Source organism: Ursus americanus, chromosome X (assembly GCF_024610735.1).
Source record: "Ursus americanus isolate L20-20 chromosome X, mUrsAme1.1.p, whole genome shotgun sequence".
NCBI classification, from domain to species: Eukaryota; Metazoa; Chordata; class Mammalia; order Carnivora; family Ursidae; genus Ursus; species Ursus americanus.
The window spans coordinates 105,677,356-105,702,628 of record NC_142164.1 but is presented as its reverse complement, the minus strand read 5'-3'; the positions used below and the strand labels follow the sequence as shown (position 1 = coordinate 105,702,628).

At 33.7% G+C, this 25,273-nt stretch overlaps 1 protein-coding gene and 1 long non-coding RNA gene across 7 annotated transcripts in view; one reads left to right on the top strand and one right to left on the bottom strand.

Annotated features, from left to right (window-relative positions):
• The window catches only part of LOC123797216 (uncharacterized), a 210,469-nt gene that overhangs the window by 60,234 nt on the left and 124,962 nt on the right, over positions 1-25,273 (bottom strand). The window lies entirely within an intron of this gene.
• Positions 1-25,273, top strand: part of CNKSR2 (connector enhancer of kinase suppressor of Ras 2) — a 255,489-nt gene that overhangs the window by 110,733 nt on the left and 119,483 nt on the right. For all 5 annotated transcript variants that reach the window (XM_087860268.1, XM_087860267.1, XM_045804992.2 and 2 more), the window contains exons 6-8: positions 7,349-7,468; positions 14,187-14,246; positions 16,944-17,012. In XM_087860268.1, the coding sequence (XP_087716394.1) occupies positions 7,349-7,468; positions 14,187-14,246; positions 16,944-17,012 (249 nt within the window). The remainder of the gene's footprint in view (positions 1-7,348; positions 7,469-14,186; positions 14,247-16,943; positions 17,013-25,273) is intronic.

The following is a 25,273-nucleotide window of genomic DNA, read 5'->3' as shown; positions in this document are numbered from 1 at the left end:
CTATATATGGCAATTTTGAATTTCTCAACTATAAGTGAAGACATTGCTCCCTGCTGGTCTCAGCTATTTTTTCCTATTTGCCTGTAAACTCTCTCTATATATATCTATATCTATATCTATCTATGTATATGTTGCCTCGATTTTCCTCAAGTTCATCTAATTATAATGGACTGCTTCAGTCTTACCATTTGAGTCTAAAGTAAAATGGCATCCTCTTTCTGATAACCTACATCTTAGTTGAGCTATTGGTATGGCCAGACCCTTGTTAATTTTGAGCCTGGAAAGTAGCACGCCCCCTAATGAGTGCTCTCTCAACTACCTGGGGACCCACTGCAAGCCTCCCTAGCTCTATTTCTTGCCCCTGAGGGAGCAGGCAAATAGACTGGAGATTTTCCCCCCATCAAATTTGATTTCTAGCTGACTGTTTCCCTGTCAGAAACTAGAGGAGAGTGGGGCCTCTGGTGTCAACTTTAATTCAGACCAGGATGTCTCAGGGATGCCATTGGAAGTAAGTTGGAAGTGTCATGGGTCCACTTCTTGCTCATCAGAGCAGGTACACATTTGGGACTGATGTTCTCACACTGTTTGATACTGACCTCATCATTCGCAGATGATGGTTATTTTAAAGTGTTATTGCCTCTTTTCCATTATCGGGAACACAAGGGCAGCATGCTTAATGTTGGTGATATTAAGCACAAAGCCAAACTGATCACCTGAAACACTTCCCCAGGTTGTGAAATCCTTGAACATAATAGTTGGCATTTGAATCATTAGCAGATACTCAGCGATTGTTGAGTGAATGAATGGTTTAATGAAATGGTGGTGGTGGTTTCTTTTCATTTTGTTAGTTGTTTGTTTTGTTGTTTTTTTTTTCCCCACCCTCAGAATTTGAAACCTAAAGGAATTGCAGAGTTTTCTGGGCCTTGTTGGAACAAAGTTCATATAACCTTCATTTATTTGCTCTTACAGTTGCATTCTGAAGCTATTTGACACTCTTAATCTTCACTGTATACAGATAGAATTTTTACATTAGGCTTAAATTGAAATTTTCTTCTATTATATTAGTTTTTTAAGTTTAAAAAATTGTCTCTCCTTCAATTCTCTTTACTCATATAAGCAAGAAAGTCTTCCTGTGTTGGGGAATATTTATGTAGAATAGTAGTTTCGAATATCAATTTAAATTCTGTTTGTGGATTTTACTCTTTCAAAGGTACCTCCGATTGTTTACTCCTTGCATCTTATTAGGGAACCATCATAATTAGAAGTACAAAATTGTTAGTTCAACAGAGATATGTCAAGTATTAAGGTACTTAGAATACTGTATTTCTGAATGAGAAATATTTAGAGTTCTCACTAATATTAGAATAAGTGTGTACTGTTTTAGAAAAACAAAACCTCTCTTGTTCACAAAATACAACGCAAATGTCATCCTAAATTGTCATAGAATCGCATGATTTATAATACTGAATTATACTAATATACAAAACAAACAATTTTGGAGGACATTATAGTCCTCTATAATCTAGAGGACTATGACTATTATAGTCTTCTAGACTATTTTAATTGAAATATTTATATTAATAACTTTTAATAAGTATACACTATCAAAATAAAACTTTTGTTACTATATTCTATTTTATTGATAATAAAACCTGAATCATTTAAACTGTTCTTAAATTGTAGCTTTCACATCATTGTTGCCTTCTTAAAATATATATGCATCCATTTGGTGTTTCCCCCATTTTTTCTTGATTTTGTATTCTTGTCCCTTTTATATATGTATATACTTAAAAGGAGAAATGTCCTTTTGTAGTCTTTTTTTTTGTAAAATCTTTTGTTAAGCTTATGAGCCTGAAGTTCTTTCTTATGTCAAATGAATTTCTAATTTTTTAATCTAAAGATAGTTCCATTCATTTCCTCCAGTACACTCAGAATAACTGACCCAGTACTTCACTTATTTAGAAAAATGTAAATTAAAATACTTTGAGTAGCTTAATCATGTCTTAGTATGCGCCGATGCTAATGAACATAGGAAAGACTTCTTTCCTATCACTTAGCTTTTCAATATTGTTTGTACTTAGAGTACTTACTGTGTTTCCCTTTTGAAATACAATAACTGAAACTTCAGGTATTAATAAGTACTTGATAAAGTCAGTGATAATGAAATAATGCTGTTATTGTTAGTTAATATATTAATATAAGGTTGCTGTTTCTTGAATCTCCACAGTGAATAAAATGTTGCTTTTTTTAAGATTTTATTTATTTATTTGAAAGAGAGAGTGAGCAAGAGAGAGAGTGAGAAAGTACATGAGCAGGGGCAGAGGGAGAGGGAGAAGCAGACTCCCCTGCTGAGTAGCGAGGCTGATGTGGGGCTCGATCCCAGGACCCTGTGACCACACAGCCTGAGCTGAAGGCAGACGCTTAACTGACTGAGCCACCCAGGCACCCCCTAAAATGTTGCTTTTACAACTGTTTTAAAACCATTCATTTTATACTAAACATGCTGTGCTTGGATCTTTTTTCCCTTTAGAACTTTTAGTTTTGGGTGAACCAGCCATACACATATATGCAAATATATATATATAATATATTATGTATGTAGAACAGAATGTGAAAACTTTCCATTTCATTCCAAGAATATGTTCTGTTATATTAATGCATAATTGAAATTAATATGAACAACTGGAAGGAAAAAAAGTCACAGTACCACTAATTCTAGCCCATGACCCTCTTTTGTTTTAAAAGGTCCTTGAGTCATAGCTAGCCTTGTTTGTCAACTGCTATTTAGTCACTATTTTTTTGTCACCATCTTGGGTAGCTTACAACAGAATTCACAGGGTCAGTTATAATACTCACTGTCATCTTATATTCCCTTTAGCTTTATTAAAGACATGTTATTTACTGGGCTTTAATTTCAGGTTCAAATTTTTCTTTCTGTTTTTAGAATTAAATAGAATTTAGAATTCTTTGGTATGAATATTGCAAAAATAGCAGAAGAATACCCTTAATACAAGTGATTACCAAGTCATCTTCTAGCTAGAATAGAGTTGTTCTTTTGCTACTAAAATGACTTTGTTTTCCCAGAGAGCTGTGCTTTTCACAGTCTCAAATCTACTACTTCTTATCTAAACAGCATTCTAAATTGCAAGAAGGCTTGCAGGATTGCCTTATATTTCATTATACTATGTAGTTTAAATGTGCTATGTAATATCCATTTAATAGAGACCTAGGTTTTAAGCAATACAAAATGAAATTGATCAAAAACATGTTGAAACTTAAGGATTGAAATAAGAGATGGTAAGCATAATGATTAAGAATTCAAGTCCTTCTGCCAAGGCAATGACCTTGATCTGTTTATTTTGCCTTGCTTTCTCCTCTATTATGCTGGCTATAATAATATCTACTTCAGAAAGTTGTTATAAGGATAAATGATATAATGAATATGAAGCATGATTGACCCTTGAACAATGCACTGAAATGCTATGTAGCTGAAAACCTGTGTATAACTTTTGACTCCACAAAACCTTTAACTATTAAATAGCCTACTGTTGACTAGAAGCCTTACCTATGAGATAGTTGATTAACACATATTTTGTATGTTATATGTATTTATAGTGTGTTCTTATAATAAAGTAACCTAGAGAAAAGAAAATGTTATTAAAGAAATCCTAAGGAAGAGAAAATACGTTTACAGTACTAAACTCTAAAAATTCTGCATGTAAGTGGACCCAGTCAGTTCAAACCCATGCTGTTCAAAGGTCAGCTATTTACCATAGTGCTAGACATGTGGTAGGTGCTCTGTAATATTGATGTTCACTTATAATAATAAAGGATGCATTTTTTCTTATCATCTGATAATTTTCTTTTTCTAGAATATACTATTAAGTAGCAGTAGATAATACTATGCTTTAAAATGATAACAGCAGGGGCGCCTGGGTGGCTCTGTTGCTTAAACCTCTGCCTTCAGCTCAGGTCATGATCCCAGGGTCCTGGGATGGAGCCCAGCATTCAGCTCTCTGCTCAGCAGGGAGCCTGCTACTCTCCCTCTGCCTCCTGCTCTGCCTACTTGTGCTCTCCTTCTTGCTCTCTGTCCAGTGAATAAATACAATCTTTAAAAAAATGATAACAACATAATATCACACAATTTTACTGAATGAACAAATTTACTTTTTTACAAGAATGTGTTAAATAACTTCCCTGGAACTTTGCCTAGTATTCTTAATGTGATTTCTTGCAGTGGCTTGATGTATGATGCAGTAATGAGTACAGAATTAGCATATAAAGCCAGGCCATTTTATACCCCTTCTAATTGGCTTACTTAGTCAAGTGCCAAATACTACAATATAAAGGTTCTAGTACATTATCTCTAAAACAGGCAGCAAGGTTCTAGTGGGGTTTCTTTTCTAAGTCTTCCTATTATTTTTTTCAAGATCTTTAATCTGTTAAATCCTGATGGCTTTTCTGGTAAAGTCAATGTTTTACTCATCTTTTGTATTCCAGCAGACCTTGCACATAGCAAGTATTTGGCAAACAAAATTACTCAAGAAGAGGAATCTGAGAAAATGATTTGCAACTTAATACGGTGGATTTAATTGGTATTTTCTTTTTTGTAAACACATCTCCAGTCTAGTATTTCTGCCTTTCCTCTTTCTACCCCACTTCTAAGTGCTTCCAGTGCCTGAATACGAGAGTTACTCTTGCTCATTACCAGTGTGTTCTATGAGGCCCTGAATGTTGTAATGTACACATATTGAGCCATTGATATCCGTCCATTACTTTCCTATTTATTTATGCTTTGGAATATTTTGAAATATTTCAATTTGTAGAAACTATGAAGATTTCTTTTTTGCGTACTGATTTAGATTGACATATATATATATACGTATATATATATAACATATATAAACAATCCTTTAGATTGTTAGATTTCTTTTGGCATACTGATTTAGATTAATATATATATTAATAACATATTATGTATTATATATTATATATGTATTAATATATATATCCTTTAGATTATCATGCAATCCAAGTGTCCTATTTAGAAACTCTTTAAGAATTAAGTATATTATCTTCCCCCTTGAGATAAAGAGAAAATAAGCATGAAAATGTACCCACACATGAGAGGAAAGGAATAGCTGAAAGATTTAAATCTGCCCAAAAGTATTCTCTTTCCTTTCAAACAGCAGCAATTTGAAATGCAGCCAGTTGTATGTTAAGTGCTGCCATTCTGTCCTTTTCCCCATAGCTGCTAATGAATATTTTCAAGAGGATTTAAAACACACACATACACATACACATACACATACACATACACATACACATACACATACACAACTGGGGTCCCAGGATGTGCTACATAATATGTGAAACCTAGTGCAAAATAAAAACATCAGGTCCCTTCCTTGTTCAAGAACAATGGAAAATTCCAAGACCACAAGAGCAGAGCGCAGTACTAAGTGCAGGCCCCTGTGCAACCACACAGGGCACGTGCCCACATGGGGCCCTGTAGGTTTCCCAAATTCTGGGAGGTGGTCTCCTTCTTGGCACTGTGCTTAGCAGCTCTTCAGGGTAAATACTTTCATTAAACCCGAGCATTGAGATTTGAACATCAGAGAGAGTAAAGAGATGTGAAGTCTCCCATCATGGCCATGCAGTGTGGTTACTGGTCATTGTAACATGGTCAACAAAGCCATATAATGAAGAATAAGGAGATAATTCATCCCATGAGTAAGGATTAAGCCCTTTGAGGGTAGAGAAAGCAACAGGGGGAAAATAAGCATTTATTTAGTATGTTCTTTGGATAAAGGCTCTTTTTCTATACATTAACCTGATTTGTCATATAAACCATGTAAAACAATTCTTATTACCCCATTTTCTACAAGAGGAAATTGAGTCTCAAGGATATAAAATAACTTGCTGAAAGTTACACAGCAAGTAACTGACAGTGTGGTGATTGCCCACATCTGTCTTCATATCAAGCCCACGTTCTTTCCATGGGTATTGGTATCTTGCCGGCTAATGTCTGGCTCTGGAGGCTGATGGCTGCAGTAAAAGTGGAGCCTTGAGAAGCAGATGCAAAAAAGGAGTGTGATTATGAGGGAAATTTAGTTTGGCAGTTTATTTGGTGTGAGGAAGCTGAACCCAGCACAGACTGAGGGGCCACGTACAGAATATAGCAAACAAAAAGAGAGTCCTTATTATCTTGACCAGGCAGAGAGAACTGTCTCCCTTAAAATAGGTCACAGAAAAAATGTAACATGTCGGAGAAGATGACACCTTGATTGCTGCAAAATAATGGCTCTTCCCACAATAAAGGTTAAATAACAATAACAATAATAAAAAGTAAATCAAATGATGGACGCCAAGTTCCAGTAAGTGCAGCGAGAGTCTGAAGCATCTAAAGACCAGCATATTCAAGGGGAGTATACTCCAAGCCTCATTCGCTTATGTCCCACTTTCTTCATGATTCTACCATGTCTAACTCTTAACCATATCATTATGGATGTAGCATTTTAAGTCTATTCTATAAGCAGCATGAATGGATTTATCCTAACCTAAAGTACTGGCTTTCTGTCCTCAGTCCAGCCACTCTACTAAGTGTTAAAATTCATTTGCTCTTCAGTTTATTCAGCTCGTATTTATTGAGGATCTTATATGTTGTAGGATCTCTCTACCTGCTATGGGTGGTAGTTAGGGGGAGGGGACGAAGAGAAGTCAGAGATGAGTAGGACATGGTTCCTGCCTCCAGAGGGCTTCAGAATGAAATTAGACAATTTCAGACTTCATAGAATGCTGAGAAACCAGTATTGAGGAAGTGGCAAACTTTGCTTGGAGGAGGTAGGAAACTTTATATGAAAGTAACCTTGAGCAGTAAAGTCTAGACAAATAAGTAGGAGGAGTTCACTGAGCATGTTTGGAAGATTCATCTTCCTGGTCATTAACTGGATTTTTTTAAAACTTTTCTGATCATGATCATCGGTGTTTTGGAAATTATTGAGTTCAGTTCAATCCAATGGCTGTTATCCAGAATTTCTCAGATTATTAAGCTTGTTTAGAAATAATCATTTGATTTTAAGTCTGATGAATCAAATAATAGAAACAAAACAAAACCATAACTTTCTTGAATACTTTGGTGTTTAGTTCCTATATCTGTAATTCAGAATATAGGTGTGTTGTGTGTGTGTATGTATTTTTTCACCTGAATACCTTTCTTATGCAGATTTTATAGACTAAAATATCAACTACTTCTATTTCTTTTATCTTTCCTTATAAGAAAGTTAAAACAAAAAGTGATTCATATGTTACATACAACATGTGTTTACCATAATGTTTTTTCTTTCAGTGTAAAACTCTTTCTGGAGTCTGTGACCACATCATATCCCTGTCATCAGATCCTCTGGTTTCACAATCTGCACACCTGGAAGTGATTCAGCTGGCAAATATCAAACCAAGTGAAGGGCTGGTAAGAGCCACCATGTTTGTTAAAGCCACCATCCGACAGCAAACAGCTGATGATGTGGGCAAAGCGGCCTCCAAATAGGGGAATCCATAAATTCTAACAAACTTTGAGTATTTTGTATTTTTTTCTAGAGATAAATTAAAGTAGTGGGAGTTTGTCACATTAAGAAGTTTAATGAAGGGGGCGCCTGGGTGGCACAGCGGTTAAGCGTCTGCCTTCGGCTCAGGGCGTGATCCCGGCGTTCTGGGATCGAGCCCCACATCAGGCTCCTCCGCTATGAGCCTACTTCTTCCTCTCCCACTCCCCCTGCTTGTGTTCCCTCTCTCGCTGGCTGTCTCTATCTCTGTCGAATAAATAAATAAAATCTTTAAAAAAAAAAGAAGTTTTATGAAGATAAATGAAAATGAAAGAGAATTTAAAATGGGGATTTCTAAATTATCTTGTTTACTCTGGTATTAAATTAGCTTTCATTACATTCTTTCACCCCCTACTAAAAGTTCCTTAGGTTTAAAGGAAGTTTAAGAGTTTTATACTAAGAACCCATATTACCTGCCCATGCAAGTAGGTGTTTTCTTTCTTTTGCTTTGGTTTATTGTGGTTTTAATAGGGCTCTTTTCCCTTAGGTTGTGTAAGCTAGACAAACCCGATAGTGTTTATAACTCATAACTGTTCTTTCTTACAAGGGTGAGTAAACAGGTGGATTTCGCCAAAACTAGGCTGACATCTAGGAGATGTATTTTTTATGTAATAATAAAGATAATCATCTTCAATTCATAACAGTGAATTTTCAGTGTGAGGCCATCTATTCAATAGAGTGACTTTTCTGCTGATAGTTGGCAAATTACTTTTTGGTAACTGTAGTTTCTCATGCTTTTGTGGCTTTTATCAGTGTTTTCCTGGGAAGATGGAAATCATTATGTCAGATATAACCAGCAAGTATGTCATCATCATAGCCTATAAGTACATATCTAATTTTAACTTTAAGAGCTTATTTTTAGCATTTATAAACTTCTTTGAAGTAATATTCATGATTTTAAATTCTTACTATTCCTTTTGGTTATCTTTACACAGTCCAGTTTCATTTAAAACATCTTTCAACCTATAATATTGAAGATTTTCCTTTCTATAATTCCCTTTTCAGTAATTATAAAGGAAAGGAAGCTCTCTCAGCATGATTTGTGGAGTGCAAAATTAGGAATTAATATATATTATATTAGACTAGGAGTCCGGACACCTGTATCCAAATCCCTTACATAAAATATAGCTGTGAGTGTGATCTTGAGGAGTTGGAGGAGTAAATGTAACCTCCTTGGCCTTGCTATTTTCATGTGTAGAATGTTGGGGGCAGGAAGGGAAGGTGGACTATATCAACCTTAAAGCTTCCTCTAGCTCTATGAGTCTGTGGTGCTAAGGACAGTATTTGGAGAAAAGAGCCTTGATTTTTTTCCCCCACTAATTTCTACTGAAATCATGGGAAATAGTAATCATATGAAGTGAATCAGTACAGTGCTAATTAATGAACATTATGAAATCTTGATTTGTTTTTAATGCAAGGTATAGCTTTGAACATGTCTTTTATTTTTAAAATTTGAAAGAGGTAACTCTGGGTCTGGTCTTTGAAACAGCCATGAACTTGAAATGCTGACAACCAGATTCAATTAGTCTGAGAAAGAGCTGGAAGAGAAAAGAAAATACCTGAGTGCTTACCATTTGCCAAGTATTTTCTCACAACTCTTTAGAGTAGATACATTCTTATTTTGCAAATGAGAAAATGGAATCACAGATCTTCAGCAATTTGCCCTGTGTCACATAGGTAATATACCATAGAGGCAGGGTTTAAGTCCAGGTAAATCTCCATTAAGTACATCTTAACAAAGCTTGTTCCATTATCGCACATTTAAAGTTGGAATTGCCAAAGGGAAGTGTGAGAGGTTTAGGAGGGTAACTTTAAAACTGGAACCACCTAGAGAAATCATTTTTAAAGGACATTTGGCAGCATTTCATTGGGAAAATATTTCCAAGGGAGGAAAAGAAGAACCCAAAGCGTTGAATATTAATACAAAGTGAAATAAAAACTATTTCTTGTGATTCATGTTAAAGAGATGACTAAATAGAAATTTTATATGATTTATTTAAGGAATCATTTTAAAAATCAGATACCATTAAGCAAGTTTAGTCAGTCACATTTGAAATAAATAGATTTGAGGGTTTTGGTAACATTTAGCATATGCTTAGCCATAGGAAATGTCTAAATGGTAAATGAAAGAAAGAAATAGACGTGGGAGAATACCAAGCTTTAAGGAAGTTTAATTAGTTTAAAACATCTGCAGAAGGTCTTCTGCCAGTTTCAAAACAACATTCTTCATAAGCAAAAGGTAATTGCTTGGTTCTTCCACTGATAAACTGGATAGATTGTTCATCAGCTTTCTACCTAATTAGTCAAATCCCCTAGGATTTCTTAGTTTTGAGAGTTCTAAGCATTATAACAAATGATGGGAAATGTACTTGTTATGATTAAAACATGGAACTAGCTTCTAAAATGCTTTTAAACAACAGTGATTAACAGAAAATTAAAGGAGGGAGAATGAGAGCTATTGGAACATATCGAAACTAGATCAGAACCAAGAAATGAGTTGAATAGAGAGGATGGGGCTTGGGGGGACATCCTTGGGGAAGCTTCTTGGCCTCAAAGAGCTCTTTTGCTGTTAGACGCTTGGATTATCCTCAAATATGCCTTATTCTTTTGACTTGACTGTGAGGTTGCTTTGGCTCCCATTGGTTAACTGACATTTGGAGACCGATTGAAGCAAATGTCGTTTTGGCAAGCTAAGCAGAAGAGAGGGAGCTGTTCAAGTCAGCTCCAGAATTAATTAATTAGGTTTTTTTTAAAAAAAGAAGAAAGAAGGAAGAATAAAGTTTTTGATGAGATGGAAGACCAGATTTGTCTCAGTTCCAGAAAAAGAGCCATTTGAATTACATGTCCTCCTGCTGTTTGACCCTTTCTCAGAGGTGAACAAGCGATCAGCTGTAGTTCTATGGACTCTTCATTATTTGAAAGATGATTAATTTGAAACATCATCCAAGCAACTTGCTTCTTTTACTTTCTTTGGGCACCTGACTTTTTTGGCCATTTTTCTCATTAATACTACCAGAGGGAGATAAAAGGAATGAACTCAGTTTTAGTTATTAAAAGCATTTACAACAAATGGTTTATTAAGGTTAGAAATGAAAGTATTGCATAAAACAATATCTTCATTCTTTGTGGCAGTTTTAAAATTGCTTCTATGAGATTGCAAGAATTGAACTCTGTATACATAGTTAAATCCTCCTTTATTTAAGCATTTTAAAACTATTTTTATCCATCTGAAAAGATTAACTTTAGTATAAATCATATAACATTTAATTATATATAAATAATGATGAGATCTTCTTCCTTTAAATAACAGATATCTACTTTAGCTTACAATTGCCACTTTTGAGGTTCCTGGTGTGTGTAATAATTGTACACAAATTTTGTTTCCAGAGGCACAACTAGATTATGTCCATGAGTTTTTATCTCCATGACTATATTGCCTTTTCTAAACATTTATCTTAGAATATTAGACTTTCTCTATGACCTAATCATTAATGAAACTATTTAGAACTTTTGTCAAACACCTGAATTCATAATCGGTAATATGCAGTGTTGAAAGAAATGTAGAGAGAAACATAATCAACTTCTGCCTGCCATTTTCAGAGGAGATGGGTCAATAAGTTTGTAAAATATGAAACCCAGTTACTCTTATAACCACATTGCACATAGTACATGTGTGCTAAAGAGGTCTTAGTCTTTCAGAATAGATGTTAAGCAATGAATAGTCGACTTCAATACCTACAGTTGCCTAATATTATGTTATAATAAGAAAAGTGAAGGTGCACAACTCTCCTGTTAATAAATCGATAAATCAGGAGCCTAGTGATTGAGAGTGTGGTCTGGAGTTAGACTGCCTTTGCTTGAAACCTGGCCTCATCACCTTGGGCAGACTTTCCAGCTACTCTGTGCCTCAGTTTCTTTATCTCTAAAACAAAAGCAATGACATGCCCCTGGGTGGCTGCCTTTGGCTCAGATCATGATTCTGGAGTCCCAGGATCCAGCCCTGCATCAGGCTCCCTGCTTGGCAGGGAGTCTGCTTCTCCCTCTGACACTCTCCCCCTCATACTCTCACTGTCTCTCAAATAAATAAATAAAATATTTTTCTAAAATTAAAAAAATAAAAAGAAGTAATGATAGTTTATACCACATTGGCTATTGTGAAATAAATATAAAATACTTAAAACAGTCCCTGGCACATTGTAACCAGTAGATATCCATGATGATTGTGATAAAGAATGAAAAGTGATGGTTGTTTTGTATGTCCAAATAATATATACTGCTTCTTTCTCTGTCTTTTCCCACTTTATTCTCTCATAGTCCTTCTGTGTAAAAAACTGAAACAAAATTTAGTGTTTAGGTCTTACAAATATACTTTAAGATCCTCTATTAATCTGATGTGATTTTGTTAATTCCTGGAGGAAAATGATGGCAAGGATCTTGTCTTCTGCTAAGTTCTATAATGGCACCCTTATATTTACCCTACCATAAATAATGGAATAAGTATTAAATTATAAAGTAAGTATACTGTACACTTGTCACCAGTGTAAGGTGAATATTACCATATGGTCATAGGCAACAACAGCTAGCCAATTTCTTTTTTTTTTATTATATGTTAGTAACCATGCAGTACATCCTTAGTTTTTGATGTAGTGTTCCATGATTCATTGTTTGCGTATAACACCCAGTGCTCCATGCAATATGTGCCCTCCTTAATACCCATCACTGGCCTATATCAATCCCCCACCCCCCTCCCCTCTGAAGCCCTCAGTTTGTTTCCCAGAGTCCATAGTCTCTCGTGGTTCATTCCCCCTTCTATTTACCCCCCTTCATTCTTCCCTTCCTTCTCCTACCAATCTCCCTGCTATTCCTTATGTTTCATAAATGAGTGAAACCATATGATAATTGTCTTTCTCTCCTTGACTTATTTCACTTAGCATAATCTCCTCCAGTCCCGTCCATGTTGCTGCAAATGTTGGGTAATCATTCTTTCTGATGGCTGAGTTATATTCCATTGTATATAGGGACCACATCTTCTTTATCCATTCGTCTGTTGAAGGGCATCTCGGCTCCTTCTACAGTTTGGCTATTGTGGACAATGCTGCTATGAACATTGGGGTGCATATGGCCCTTCTCTTCACTACGTCTGTATCTTTGGGGTAAATACCCAGTAGTGCAACTGCTGGGTCATAGGGTCAGCTAGCCAATTTCTTAATTTCTATATGTGCTGATGTTGAGGTTATTTATTTTATATGAAATAATGAAGTCACATTAAAATACTAGAGTTCAGAGGTAAATGAACACTTGTTAAATCACATTCATTTTGTTTCACGTTAGTGATCCAGGCTTAGCCATTTTTGGGACAGGTACCAACATTTTAGATATAAGACATTACTAAAATGACTTCAGAATTCAAGCCTACCTAACCATTTTTTATTAGTACCATCCCATGAACTTTACTGCTTCTTGTTTTTATTTCTTACTTATTTCCAATGGAAATACATGTACATTCAGTTATCTAAATACGTAATTAACTAAGGGTATGGGAAATCAACACTACAGTAATTGTTTTGTAAGTGCTAAAATCAGCGCTTTCCTGAAATATTGTTGGTTATTGTTAAGTCCATTATATTTTAGACTTTGAGTTCATTAAAATTCTTATTTTTATTTTTGAGATCAATATTTTGAAATGCAAAGCACTTGTGTGAGTAAAACTTAGGTAATTTTTTCCCAAAGAGAAAACTAACAGAATTTTCCTTAGAGAGGAAAAAAAAATTTTTTTAACTTAAATGAAAATATTTTAACATTTACAATGTGCATATTTTCTTGTGATTTTTTTCCCTTTCAAGTTCTCTCACTGTCTATAATTTAAAGTTTTTGTTTGCTTGTAAAGCTTACATAATTTCAGGATTTCTAAATAATCTTTAAAGTGTAATAAAGCATTTTCTAAAATGGCTTTGTTTAAATGGGAAATGGAATCTCACCCTTTTTATTAGAAGGGCTTGCCACACATTACCTCTTAACTACTGATATAGAAGTGTTGAATATAATTATTAAAATTTCTTCAATGAAAATAAAGGCAGGAAATATAGGATTCCACAAAAGAGATAGAGAAAAAAGTTTACATTAACAATATTTTATCATTCCTCTGTCTCTAGTTGGTTGTAGTTGAAGTGGCTCTGTAGAAACATACTTTTTATTTTATAATATGTATCAAGTATAATACACTTATAGAGTTTCCCACTATAACTTTTATTTTGGCCCAGAACAAACAGTAAGGACTATTGGGGGAGTGAGGTGTGTTCTTTCTTCAAAATATTGAATTACCATGCTACATTTTATTGGTTTCACAGGCAATTTACTTATCAGGTAGTTATTTGATTAAGTTAAGTACAGGCTTCTTCAGGCAAACTTTAGAAACCAGAATGTTTGGATAGGAATTTTTTACTAGTTTAAAGATGGCGTTATTGAATATGGATTCATGGAGCACGTGGCAGTTTTGATAGGATAATTTTTTTGTAAATGATTTTATATTGTACTTGAAAACATTCTAATTGCTTCACTTTTTTTTTTGATGCTGTCTTTTTCTAGGGTATGTATATTAAATCAACATATGATGGCCTTCATGTAATTACTGGAACCACAGAAAATGTAAGTATTGTAATATTTCAGATTATAGTGTATGTTTTTCTTTTTATTGTTAAACAACTTATATATCTCACATAATTGAGGTTGACTTCTGAGGACATGAACAGATGAGGAGAAAAAACTAAAAGGACACATTGAGTTAGTAAGTGCTAGTTTGGGGAGAATTTCAATCATTTTATTTAGTTTAGATTAACTATTAGAGTAAATCACATCTTTTCTCTTCACAGCCAGAGATTTGTCTTTGTTAAGTATTTTCTGGTTTATGACAAGTTACTGTGACATCTAAAAGAATCCACTTCCATCTGTCAAATAGTTTAGTTATATTAAGAAACTTATATAAGAAAGAATCATCAGATATTTCAGGCTTTCTGAAAATGCATTATAATTCAGCTTAATTCAATGAAGAAAGACAGCATGGTATAGCTCACTGGTTTTCACAGTGAGGTCCCTCCCTGGATCAGCAGCATCAGCCTCCCCTGGCAGCTTATTAGAGATACAGATTCTCGGGCCCCACCCCAGAACTACTGAATCAGAAATTCTAGAGACCAGCCACTTTCTTAATTAGAGACTTTGTTTTAACATGTGACTCTGACACATGCTCCAATTTGAGAACCACTGCAAGCAGTGGGTCAGAGTCCCTAGGCCTATGTCCTACAATTAGTTCTGCATCTTAATGGCAGTGTAATTTTTGGCAAGTCACTTACCCTGTCATTGCTTTAGTTTCCTCAACTGTAAATTGGAAATATTATCTGCACTACATACCTTACTAGGTTGATGTGAAAATCAAATAAGCTAGTAAATGTGAAAGGCTATTCAATTCAATGAAGAGCTACAGAAATGTGAAGCGATTGTGTTGAGCCTGAACATGATCACAAAAATAGATTTGAATAGTATAATAAATCATTATTCCTCCATTTGGTTGTCCCAGACTTCCATCTTGCTCTTAAGCAGGTGCTGACCTTTGAATTTTTTTTCTTTTAGAAATTCTGACAAATTACATGTCTATGCTGTGTTCCTTCAAAGAAGACTGGGGTGGAGTTAATTAATCTCAAGTTATTATAGATCTCAATATTTTACCAACATTTTCTTTTTTAAAAAATCAACATTCTTTTCACCTAATTCACTTACTACTTTAATCATTTATTGCTTTTTTCCCCACTCACTTCTCTTGGTTTCTTGAGAACAGTGAAACACATAATATACATTGCAGTTGGATTGCTGTACTGGCTTCACATTTAGTATTAAATATGGGGTCAGAAATATCAGTTAAATGCATATTGTCAACCAGTTAAAAATTTTAAATGCAGTGAAATACTGTAAACTATACTCCTATCAGTGATTGATCATTCTCATTTATTTGTACATTCCTCCAATCATTCATTTATTCATTTGTTCTTGTAACAATCTTTTGTTTCATGTCTGCTGTGTTCCAGGCGTGGGGCTAGGTAATGAAAGAATTTTTAAACTAAACTAGCTTGCTGTTCCTAAGGAATGCAGCTAGGGGTTTATGTGTGTAAACAGGTACTGAAATTTGTGTAGACAGACAAAGGAAAGAATCATAAATGCTGCAAATGAAACCAGAGAAGTAATCACAGAAATGATTTTGAACTGTATCTTGAAGAATTGATAAGAATGCATCTCTGTACTGTCTGGGGTCTATAAAAAAGTTGAGTACTATGTACTGCTCATATTAATTACTCAGTAATATTTGATAAATGGTGAGTGATCAAAGAAAGATTGATCCTATGAGTAGTTCAGATATGAACCATATATTAATGGCTTATCATTTAATTATTTTTTCTTGAAAATATTTTACTATTTTTGGTACCCACAGTCATTTATCATTAGTAGATCTGTGTTGAGTCTTAGTAAAGCTCCTCACTAAAGTGGTTAAGTTATTTTGCTTTGTTCTGCCCTAGTTTCTTAGTTTTCTTTTAGGTAAAATGAGAAGTTTGGACAAAATGATCTCTAGGGCCCCGTTTAACACTGAAAGTCTATAATTTATATGACTTATTCCCTTTTTACTTATCTGTGAAAGAAGTTGTTTCAGTTTCTTTCAATTTTATATACCAACTATCATTTTCTTTTACACCATGATTAGAACAATTGGCTTGATATTTTTCATCTATACTGTATAGTTACAGCCCTATTACATTAATGATTTACAAACTTTTCAGAATTGTTGCATGGTACTTGTCTAATTTGATAATATGCCTACCTCCTAAAGGTGCTATGAAAAAAATACATTTTTTTCTTGTTATGATACCATTTTTAGGGTTGAGTTCATATCCTAGATGAACTACCCTCTTAAGTGTTATTACCTGAGTAACCGGAATTCTATGGAATATCATTTTACCTTGAATTCTAACCTATAACAGATCATTCTTTTGTGAATTTCACGATTTGTTGAATTGAGGTTAATATTGTTTCAAGACTTTTTTGTTTTAAAATAATTGGAAATTGGAAATGAATAAAAAATAAACTGGAAATCACTTTTAAAATAAATCCTACTTTCTATTATTAGCTATCTATAGAGTGCAAACAATATATTTAACACTAGTAGTCATTTTTCTTTAATTTTTTAAAGATTAATTAATTTCTGTTCTAATTTAAAGAGGTGAGCTTACTGTAGTATTTTCAGGGAGAGGAAAGGACTGACAAAATTTATGTTTTTTATCATTTCTATTATGTTAAATTTAGTCACCTGCAGATCGTTGCAAGAAAATCCATGCTGGCGATGAAGTAATTCAAGTTAATCATCAGACTGTGGTATGTATAATTACCTTATGAGTCAGTGGGAGGAACTAATGTAAAGATTTGCTAAAGCTTTAAAAAGGGTATCAATGAACTGAAATGCCTACTTGTGTACAAAATTATTGATTAGCCTTTTTTAAGATAGCTGAATGAATATTCTTAATTATTTGACAGAAGGTAAGGCATAATTTAAAAAAAAACATAGTTTTAATACAAGGTTTGGAAATACTGGTGTTGGCTGAAGTTAGATATGCATTTCTATATAGACAGGTGCAGGATAATGTTATATACCCCATGAACTGAGATAATAATTTTGGGCTAAAAATTAAAGTGATGATGCACACAAATTCAACCTTTTCTGGATAAAACTTTCAAGTTTTACGTTACAAACTACGGAATTACCTAGTAAGTATATTTTGTAAGGGTATACATTCATTCATCTACTTTAACATTGATTGTTCACTGAAGTGTCTGGTAGATTGGTTTATAGTCAATGTTGATCTTTTTTAAACAAATTTAAGCATTAATAGCCAAATTGGCTCTTCATTTCCCAAAAGAGGACTACAGGTTTTGTTTTAAAACTGTTGCACGTAACTAAATAAGTTCATAAAATTTTCTTGTTTTGTGAACCTCATGAATCCCTTTCTAGGTTAAAATCTTGACAGTGCCATTTTTGTGTCTATGGTAGACTTTCAAGGGCTATTTTTTTAATGTTAGTTTTAGAAAATGAACATCATATGATTTTCACTTTGGGCTGTTTTCTGTCTCAGTTGATTTACTTTCTTCTTCTATAGCTGCCAAAATAAAGTATATTCTCTAAAACAAATGAAGTCAAAATAATCCAATTATTTATATAATAAACTTCATTTGAAAAAAATGTGGTTTTTTTCCTGGTAAATGTTCTACTTACAGCTCACTAATCCTTTGGAGTGAATAATTATTTCCTATTGTACCTTTTAACTAAATTTGTTTTTGCCTGTTCTAGTCATAGAAGAAACTATTAAAAAGAAAGGCTATATTTTGGGGGTAAGAAGACCGGTGTAAAAAACTCCAGTCTTTCTCACCGATTCTAATGTGAAGGCAAAAGCCATTTCATTTTGGCTTTGAGTAAACTGAGAACTTTGTGATATTGTGGAGAGGCTCCTGAACACTGATAATTAAAGTTACACTGTTTCCTCAATGAGTTTATTAATTAAGTGAATAAAAATTAATGAAAGTTTAAAAAATTAAACGTATAGGTGTTAGGTTAGTAATAATTAATGCAGAATTCTGGTCATCAGTAAAGCCTTTCCACACTATGACAGTTTTGATAATGAGAAAGTTGTCATTACTAGAAACTATACAAAGTGGTTGTCCTAACTAAAGTTTCTTGTCCCCTAGGATGAGGATTTGGGCAGTGGGATAAAGCAGCTGCTTTAGTAGCAGTAGACAGGCAGCTTCTCCGAACTCTTGTAATGTTCTTGCTGCCTCCATTTTTGCAACGTGACCTAAACAAATATGACATCTGTTCAATAGTTGGACCAATTTCCAATTGGTCAATTTTAAATGGGTGGAATTAGTCTCTAATAAAAAATAAATTTGTTTAAATGATACTCTTTGTGGGGCAAAGATTCTGATGTTGACCAAATGAATATGAAAGTCTTTAAAAGACTACAAGTGAACTATAAACTATATATAGATTGGTGATACTTAAATACTGTGAGAATGTGTAAATACATCTTTGCATCACAGGAATATTCTAAAATATTGAAAATGACACAGAATGGTGGTTGAGGGATCTTGCTTCCAGTTTTTTGTTCTGAAATTGACTTTTGGCTTTAAGTGAATCATAGTAACTATTTAAGCATCAGTTTACCTTTTTATAATAATAATAACCATAGCCACGTTTATTGAGTTCTTACAGTGTGCCAAGCATCATGTTAAGTACTTTACATATTTTATGTCATTTACTACTTAAAATAATTATACAAAAACAGTGTATGTGGAAATTGAGACTCAGAATGATTAACTCACCTGCAACTCAAAGCTCTCTGACTCCAAGGCCTTCAGTTTTACTATACTCCCTCTCCAAACTCAAATTATAAAATTATCAAGCAAAGGGGAAAGAATTCTAAGGATCATGTAAGTAAAACTCAGGATTTAGTGAGAGATTTAAGGGGGAGGGGGGCAAGAGTAAGAGAAGAGGAAAGGAAGTGAGAATTTACATAACTAGGGCAGTGAATCAGCTGAAGTGAAATTAGAACTGGGTTAGAAATTTAACTTTATTTTTATTTCCTCCTTTCCTTCAGACAAATATGTAAAACACCTATCACAATGCCAGGCACACATTAAGAGCTCAATAAAAATTAACTTTCCAACCTGCCTTCCTCCCTTTTACCTGCAATAACTCTTGGGCCAATTGGAGTCCGGTATCTTGGCAGACTGCTACTAGAACCTACAAATTGATTTTGGATGATAATAGAGACATTCTCTGACAGGTGAACAGGTTGAATTCTCTAAAAGTAGCCTTCCTTAATAATGGGATCAATCACCAGATTGTCTTCTTTGTGTTCAAATGAGAGGCCTATTTGTGTAAGAATGGCTCATTTTATTAAATGCAGGCAGTCTGCTCTCTCTTTCTTGATTTTGCCTCCTTTGTGGTCTGTACGGTGCTTTTAACTTCTTACTAGACAATATACAGAGGTGGTGAAATGGAAATTATCTGGGTTTTGTCACTATAAAAGGTTTGGTAGGTAGATAAATAAGTTGGAACAAGTATAAATTATTTGTAGTCTACAATTGCCCCTTCTGTCCCACCATTAATTACCAGAGACATTAGGGGTTGGTTATGATATAATAATTAGATTAAGGGATAGCCTCATACATTTGAAATACTTACTTAATATTATTTTATTTTAATCCAGTAATTAATTGACCAGAATAGTGAGATAATTGCCAATATTGTTCTCTTCCAATTTAGATTCAATAATGAAGAGTAATGTTCAATCTTATATTTAAATGTTATTAGCCCAGTTAGTATTTTTCTATAATTCTAAAACTTCCTACTGCTAAATGTAGTAATAGATGATATAAAATCTGACAACTTTTTTTATTTTAAAATACATAGAAAAGCATCTTGAAATTTTTCCCTAAGGGTCTGAGAAAGTTGGATGACTCACAGATGAATTTAAATACTATTTTTTTTGAAATTGCTAGTATGGTATATCTTCAAGATGTCCAATTAGATGTATGTATTTTCTAGTTTGCTCTCTTTTTAAAAATTATATTTTCTTATTTGAAATGAAACTGGAAGTTTTATGTCCTTTTTCATATTGCTATATTCTTTATTATAAATGGCTTTTAAGCTTTTCAAATCAACATACTTCTGTGGCTGAGACACTGTGGCTGCCAGGTAGGAAGAAGAAAAAAATCATGAACATCCAAGCAAAGCAGACTGAGTCCTATTGCATGAAGATCCAACTCCTCAAAGCTGCTGGAATCTCCCAAGATTTTTTCCACTTCATCTGCCACTACATCCCTCTCTCTGGGAGATACCTCGGCATAGTTTGAACCAGCAACTCTGCCCTCACGATGCACTTTTAACACGTTTTTTTAGCTGATGAGACTATTTATAGTTACTAAATCTATTGGGGCATATTCCTAATGAATCTGTTAAATTTTATGTTAATACTGTTTTTGGTGTGTAAGTGTTTTAAAGATTCTATCCATACTAAAAACAGATATTTTTTTCTTAGGAATATTGGTTAAAAGGACTGGGTTATGTGGTGGTTGAATCCAGCATTTGGAAAATTTCCTTTTATTTTGTGTAAATATTAAAACATATTCACTATTATTCTGAAAGGTCTTCTGGAACCTGGTGACTACTTTCTGGCACAAAATGGTTTAATATATGTGGCTATAAAGGCTACTGAAGTGGAAAATAACTAGGTTGAGATAGTCAAAAAGATAGACTGCAGCAAATAGTTGGGATGCTGGACACTGAGAGTGAGAAATGGAAGATGAATACTGTAAGCTAGGGTTCTTTATTACCCATCAAATGGTAAACATTGCTCAACAAGACTTACAGGTGGTGGCAGTGGGGGCTGGGGAAAGGGAACGTATTAAAGGACTATTGAGTCATCTGGAAAGGTCATTCTAACTTCATTTATATAGGTCTCAAAGGTGTCTCCCTTATTCTCTCTCATTCTCACCTCTAGTTTCTCCTTTTTGATTTTGTCCTTGCCCTCTTGTTCCTTTAGCCCCAGAACAGGAGAGTATTGTTTACGAGGGAAACCAGCATCATCATAATGGATGCAGAATATGGTGACCCATTAAAGCCCATCTCTCCGTTTCCCTCCCTCTCACCCTACCACCCAGTCCCTGAAGTTCAGCAGGAAGGAGTGGCTTATTGAATGGAATCCATACCATGATATTGACTAACACCAGATGTTCCCTTTCTTTCTCTCTCTTTTTAAATTTACTGAATTGTTGTCTTTATTTTTTATGGGTTTTTTTTTTTCTAATTCCATTTTCTTTTCCTTTCCTTTACTATTGTCATCACTTCTCACTGGACTGCTTCTCCTCCATTCTTCACTTTGTTCACTTTTTTTATTCTTGCCTGTTTTCTTCTGTTCTTCCTTCTCAGATGAGGAAATATTTATCTTATAATTCCTTATGCCCAAAATATTGAAAACTGAGACCTCAAATGGCAATATTTCTGGTGTACCCCACGTCTTATTCCTGTAAACACAAGATGTTGCTGGAGTACGGAGATTGAATATATTAGCATGGCATTTAACATATTGCTTAATGAACGATTATGAAATTACCATAAAATAACTCTGTTAGGGTTCTAAGAAATTGGTATTCTAAAACAGGAAGTGAATTGTTCTCTTTTGGAAGGGAAAAAAATCATGAAGAGTCATTTATCAAAAATTAAAGGAAACAATCCATCATAGATTTCAGTTACTCATAGTAATATTTTATTTCAGGGTCTACCTTATGTAGTAGGTAGTTTATGAGATTATCATAGGTTTTTTTTCTTCTATTTTGCATTAAACATTGTAGATTTGATGAGAATGTGAAAAAACTGGTTTCAAAGTGCCACATACTGATATAAACTATGTAATATTTTATCGTGCTTAGAGAAATCAATTCATTACTTTATTATCCAATATAATATTTTGTGAGTTTTCTATACCAACTGAAATTTATTATATTAAGTCTTTATATAAAGGAACTAAGTTGTATGATGCCTTAATAACGGTAACTTGCTATTAACCAATTTATTTTTTCTGCAGATTTCTACATCCTGACTTATTTCTTTCTCAGTTCTATACTTCTTACTAGCTTCACCAGGAAAAATGTAATTGCCTTTGAAAATGGTTACTCCCAATTTATTTTTATTAGTAGAATATATACATCTTTGGTATCAACAGATAGTTAATATGATCTAGTTGTTTTACATGGAATTTTAAGAGGTTTTTTTGTAAGTGATTATTTTGTATGTTTCAAATTATCTATTGGCTGATGTTCTTACCTGCTTTGGCTTATTAAGTGTGCCACTCATTTGCAAATCAGCATCAATAGCTGCAGCCCTTTTCCTGCCTGTATGGAAAAGGCAAAAAGTCAGCCGGTCACAATTGCCTAACTCACTTTCTGTCTGTAATAGGGGTGGGCAATTAGTAGATAATATTTAACAGTCTGAAAAAGATAAAAATTATTGAATGAAAGGGAAACACATTAGAGCAGCATAACACAGGAAATTCAAGAGATAATGGTAATAATCTCGAATTCTTTTTAGGTTATTTAGCCCTAGGATTCAAATATAGGCTTCATCCACTAAATTAATATTCTGAACAGCCTGGTGGCTAAAAGTTAGGCAATGTAACCACTGATAACTTCTACATTTCTCTCATCTTACTACCCTAATACTAGGCAATAAAGAATTTTTTTTTTAATTGGAACAAATGGCCGAGAGAGTTCGTTATGGCCCCATTTGGAGCTGAGATTGAGTTACCTTTTTTGTCTGAGTTGTTGGATTTCTGGTAAAATGATTTCTAAAGATAACTGCTACAGTGAAAGTATTTTTAGCCAGTATGGAAGTTCTTAAATTTTTTATTAATAAGGATTTAGAGTGATGTTTATTTAGCATATATATACATATATACATACACATGCTTTGGTTTTGTTTTGATACATATAGACATCTATTGCAGTATTTGCTTATATTTTCAAGTAAACATGTCTTTGTTAAACATGTGACAGTAAATCATATCATAAACATTATAGCAAAAGTTATACATTTTTACGCATGTCACTTTTTGAATAGCAGGGTTTGGGTTACTTTTAATTTTTTCCATTTGGATTCCTAAATTAAATTAAGCATGGTTTTTCATAAGTACAGATTTTTTTTGTACCTTCTCAAAATTCTTATAAGTAGGAACTATAGATTTTTAGATAACAATGCTTTGTTTCATCCTTTAGTTTTGTTGACTAAGACTCTTTTTTATTTTAAAATGTGTATTTCCAGTATCTTTGCAAGAACAGAAATGAAATATAGCAAGGAATGGCTGAAATGTAATAATTTCCTAGTATGTAAGCACAAAATTGTTTTAAAATTTAACTCATGTAAATATCTTTAAAACTTTTAGTTAAAAACCTGTATTATTATGGTTCTTTTAAAATATGTTCTTGATTTTGGGGGGGATGAGGTTCTGTGGCATGATCAAAGATTCTCCCCAAAAGCCTTTTGCTGTAATGTGATTGTCGTCTTCCATCTTTCTCTAGCAGAGGCTTTCAAATTCACTCAATTTTATGTTTTGGAATGAAATAAAAATAACATTGGCTTTGATTCAGTTTTCTATAGCACATACAAATGTAAACCATTAAGCCTCCAAAATAAACCTTTGGCCTTCAGAGACCACAACAGTACCAAATACCTTCTGGAAATGGAAGAACGGAAAGAGAGCTGTATACTCAAAATGCTAAACTGTACCCACAGTTTTTGAATCAGCCGGCCACAGAAGCAGAGACACCAGTGATAGAAAGGCTGCAGTTAGGATACGTGATAGATAACAGGAGATGATGCAAGTAACAGGATATGTAAATGTATCACTTTTGGTGAAAACTATGTGGGTGAGTCGTAAAATGTAAAGGAGAAAAATGATGACTGTTTTCTTCCTCCCACGACCTGCCCCATGAGCCAATCAAGAAATTCTGATGTAGTTCTACAGAACTTGTTGGTTATGGAGGAAAAGACTCCAGGAAGGTGTTGCAGTAGGTAAAAGTACTAGTTTATTGTAGTCCTCAAGTTGGCTTTCTGTCTTGGACTACTTGTTCATTCTATAGCAGTAAGAAATTATGTTTTCTGTGCTTTCTCTTTAAATATAATACACACGTTGTATAAATGTATCTCTGAAATTCACATGAAAATATTAAGTACAGAAACATACATGTAAATCAAATTGTGAGCAACTCAACATTGTCCAAGTTTTAGAGTAAAATTAAGCCACACAAAAAACAAATACCTTAAAAAACAGATGCCTTGGCATCCTCTTATTTCACTGGATAAGTGCCTTTTAAAGTTAAGGAGGATGTGAGATGTAGAGTTGTTCAATGAATAAAGATGTAAAATTGTGGGGGGTTTTCCCCTAATGAAAATAAAACTTTTAATTCCCATATTCTTTCTTTTCAAATGCTTGTTCCTTTTCTCTTCTCCCAAGATTGCCTTTTCTAAACTAATGTTTGTAAAAATATCAATACTAAGGTTTTATATAAAATTATACCTTAGGGCATTTCTGAATACTGTGAATTACCTACTTAAATTACTTCATGCTAGAATTTAAAATCATTTTTTGTGTGTAGTTACTTAACCAAATGCATACCCTTCAGCTTATATTCACTTATATTTGAACCGTGGGCAAACCTCTGTTTCTACTCAGTAAATGAATGGAAGAAGAATTAGGATATCTCCAAATATACTATAATTTAAAATTGTAAGACCTTCTCATTAATATTTTGTGAAGAAAATAAATTTAAGTGAAGGTGAAGTTTCTAGATTGGTACTCAAAGTTTATAGTTCTAGGATCTTTGAAAGATATTGTGTATCAAAATTCTTTACTTCTAAAATGTTTATAACTATGACATTTCTTTCACATAGCTTGTTTTACTAAAGAAAGAGGCAGTCACGGATACAAATATGTTAAATTTATTAGATATATCAATATCTTTTTAGTAATGTGAAGGAATAGAACATCATAATAAATATCACAGCAACAAAAGATTTGGTAAAGACA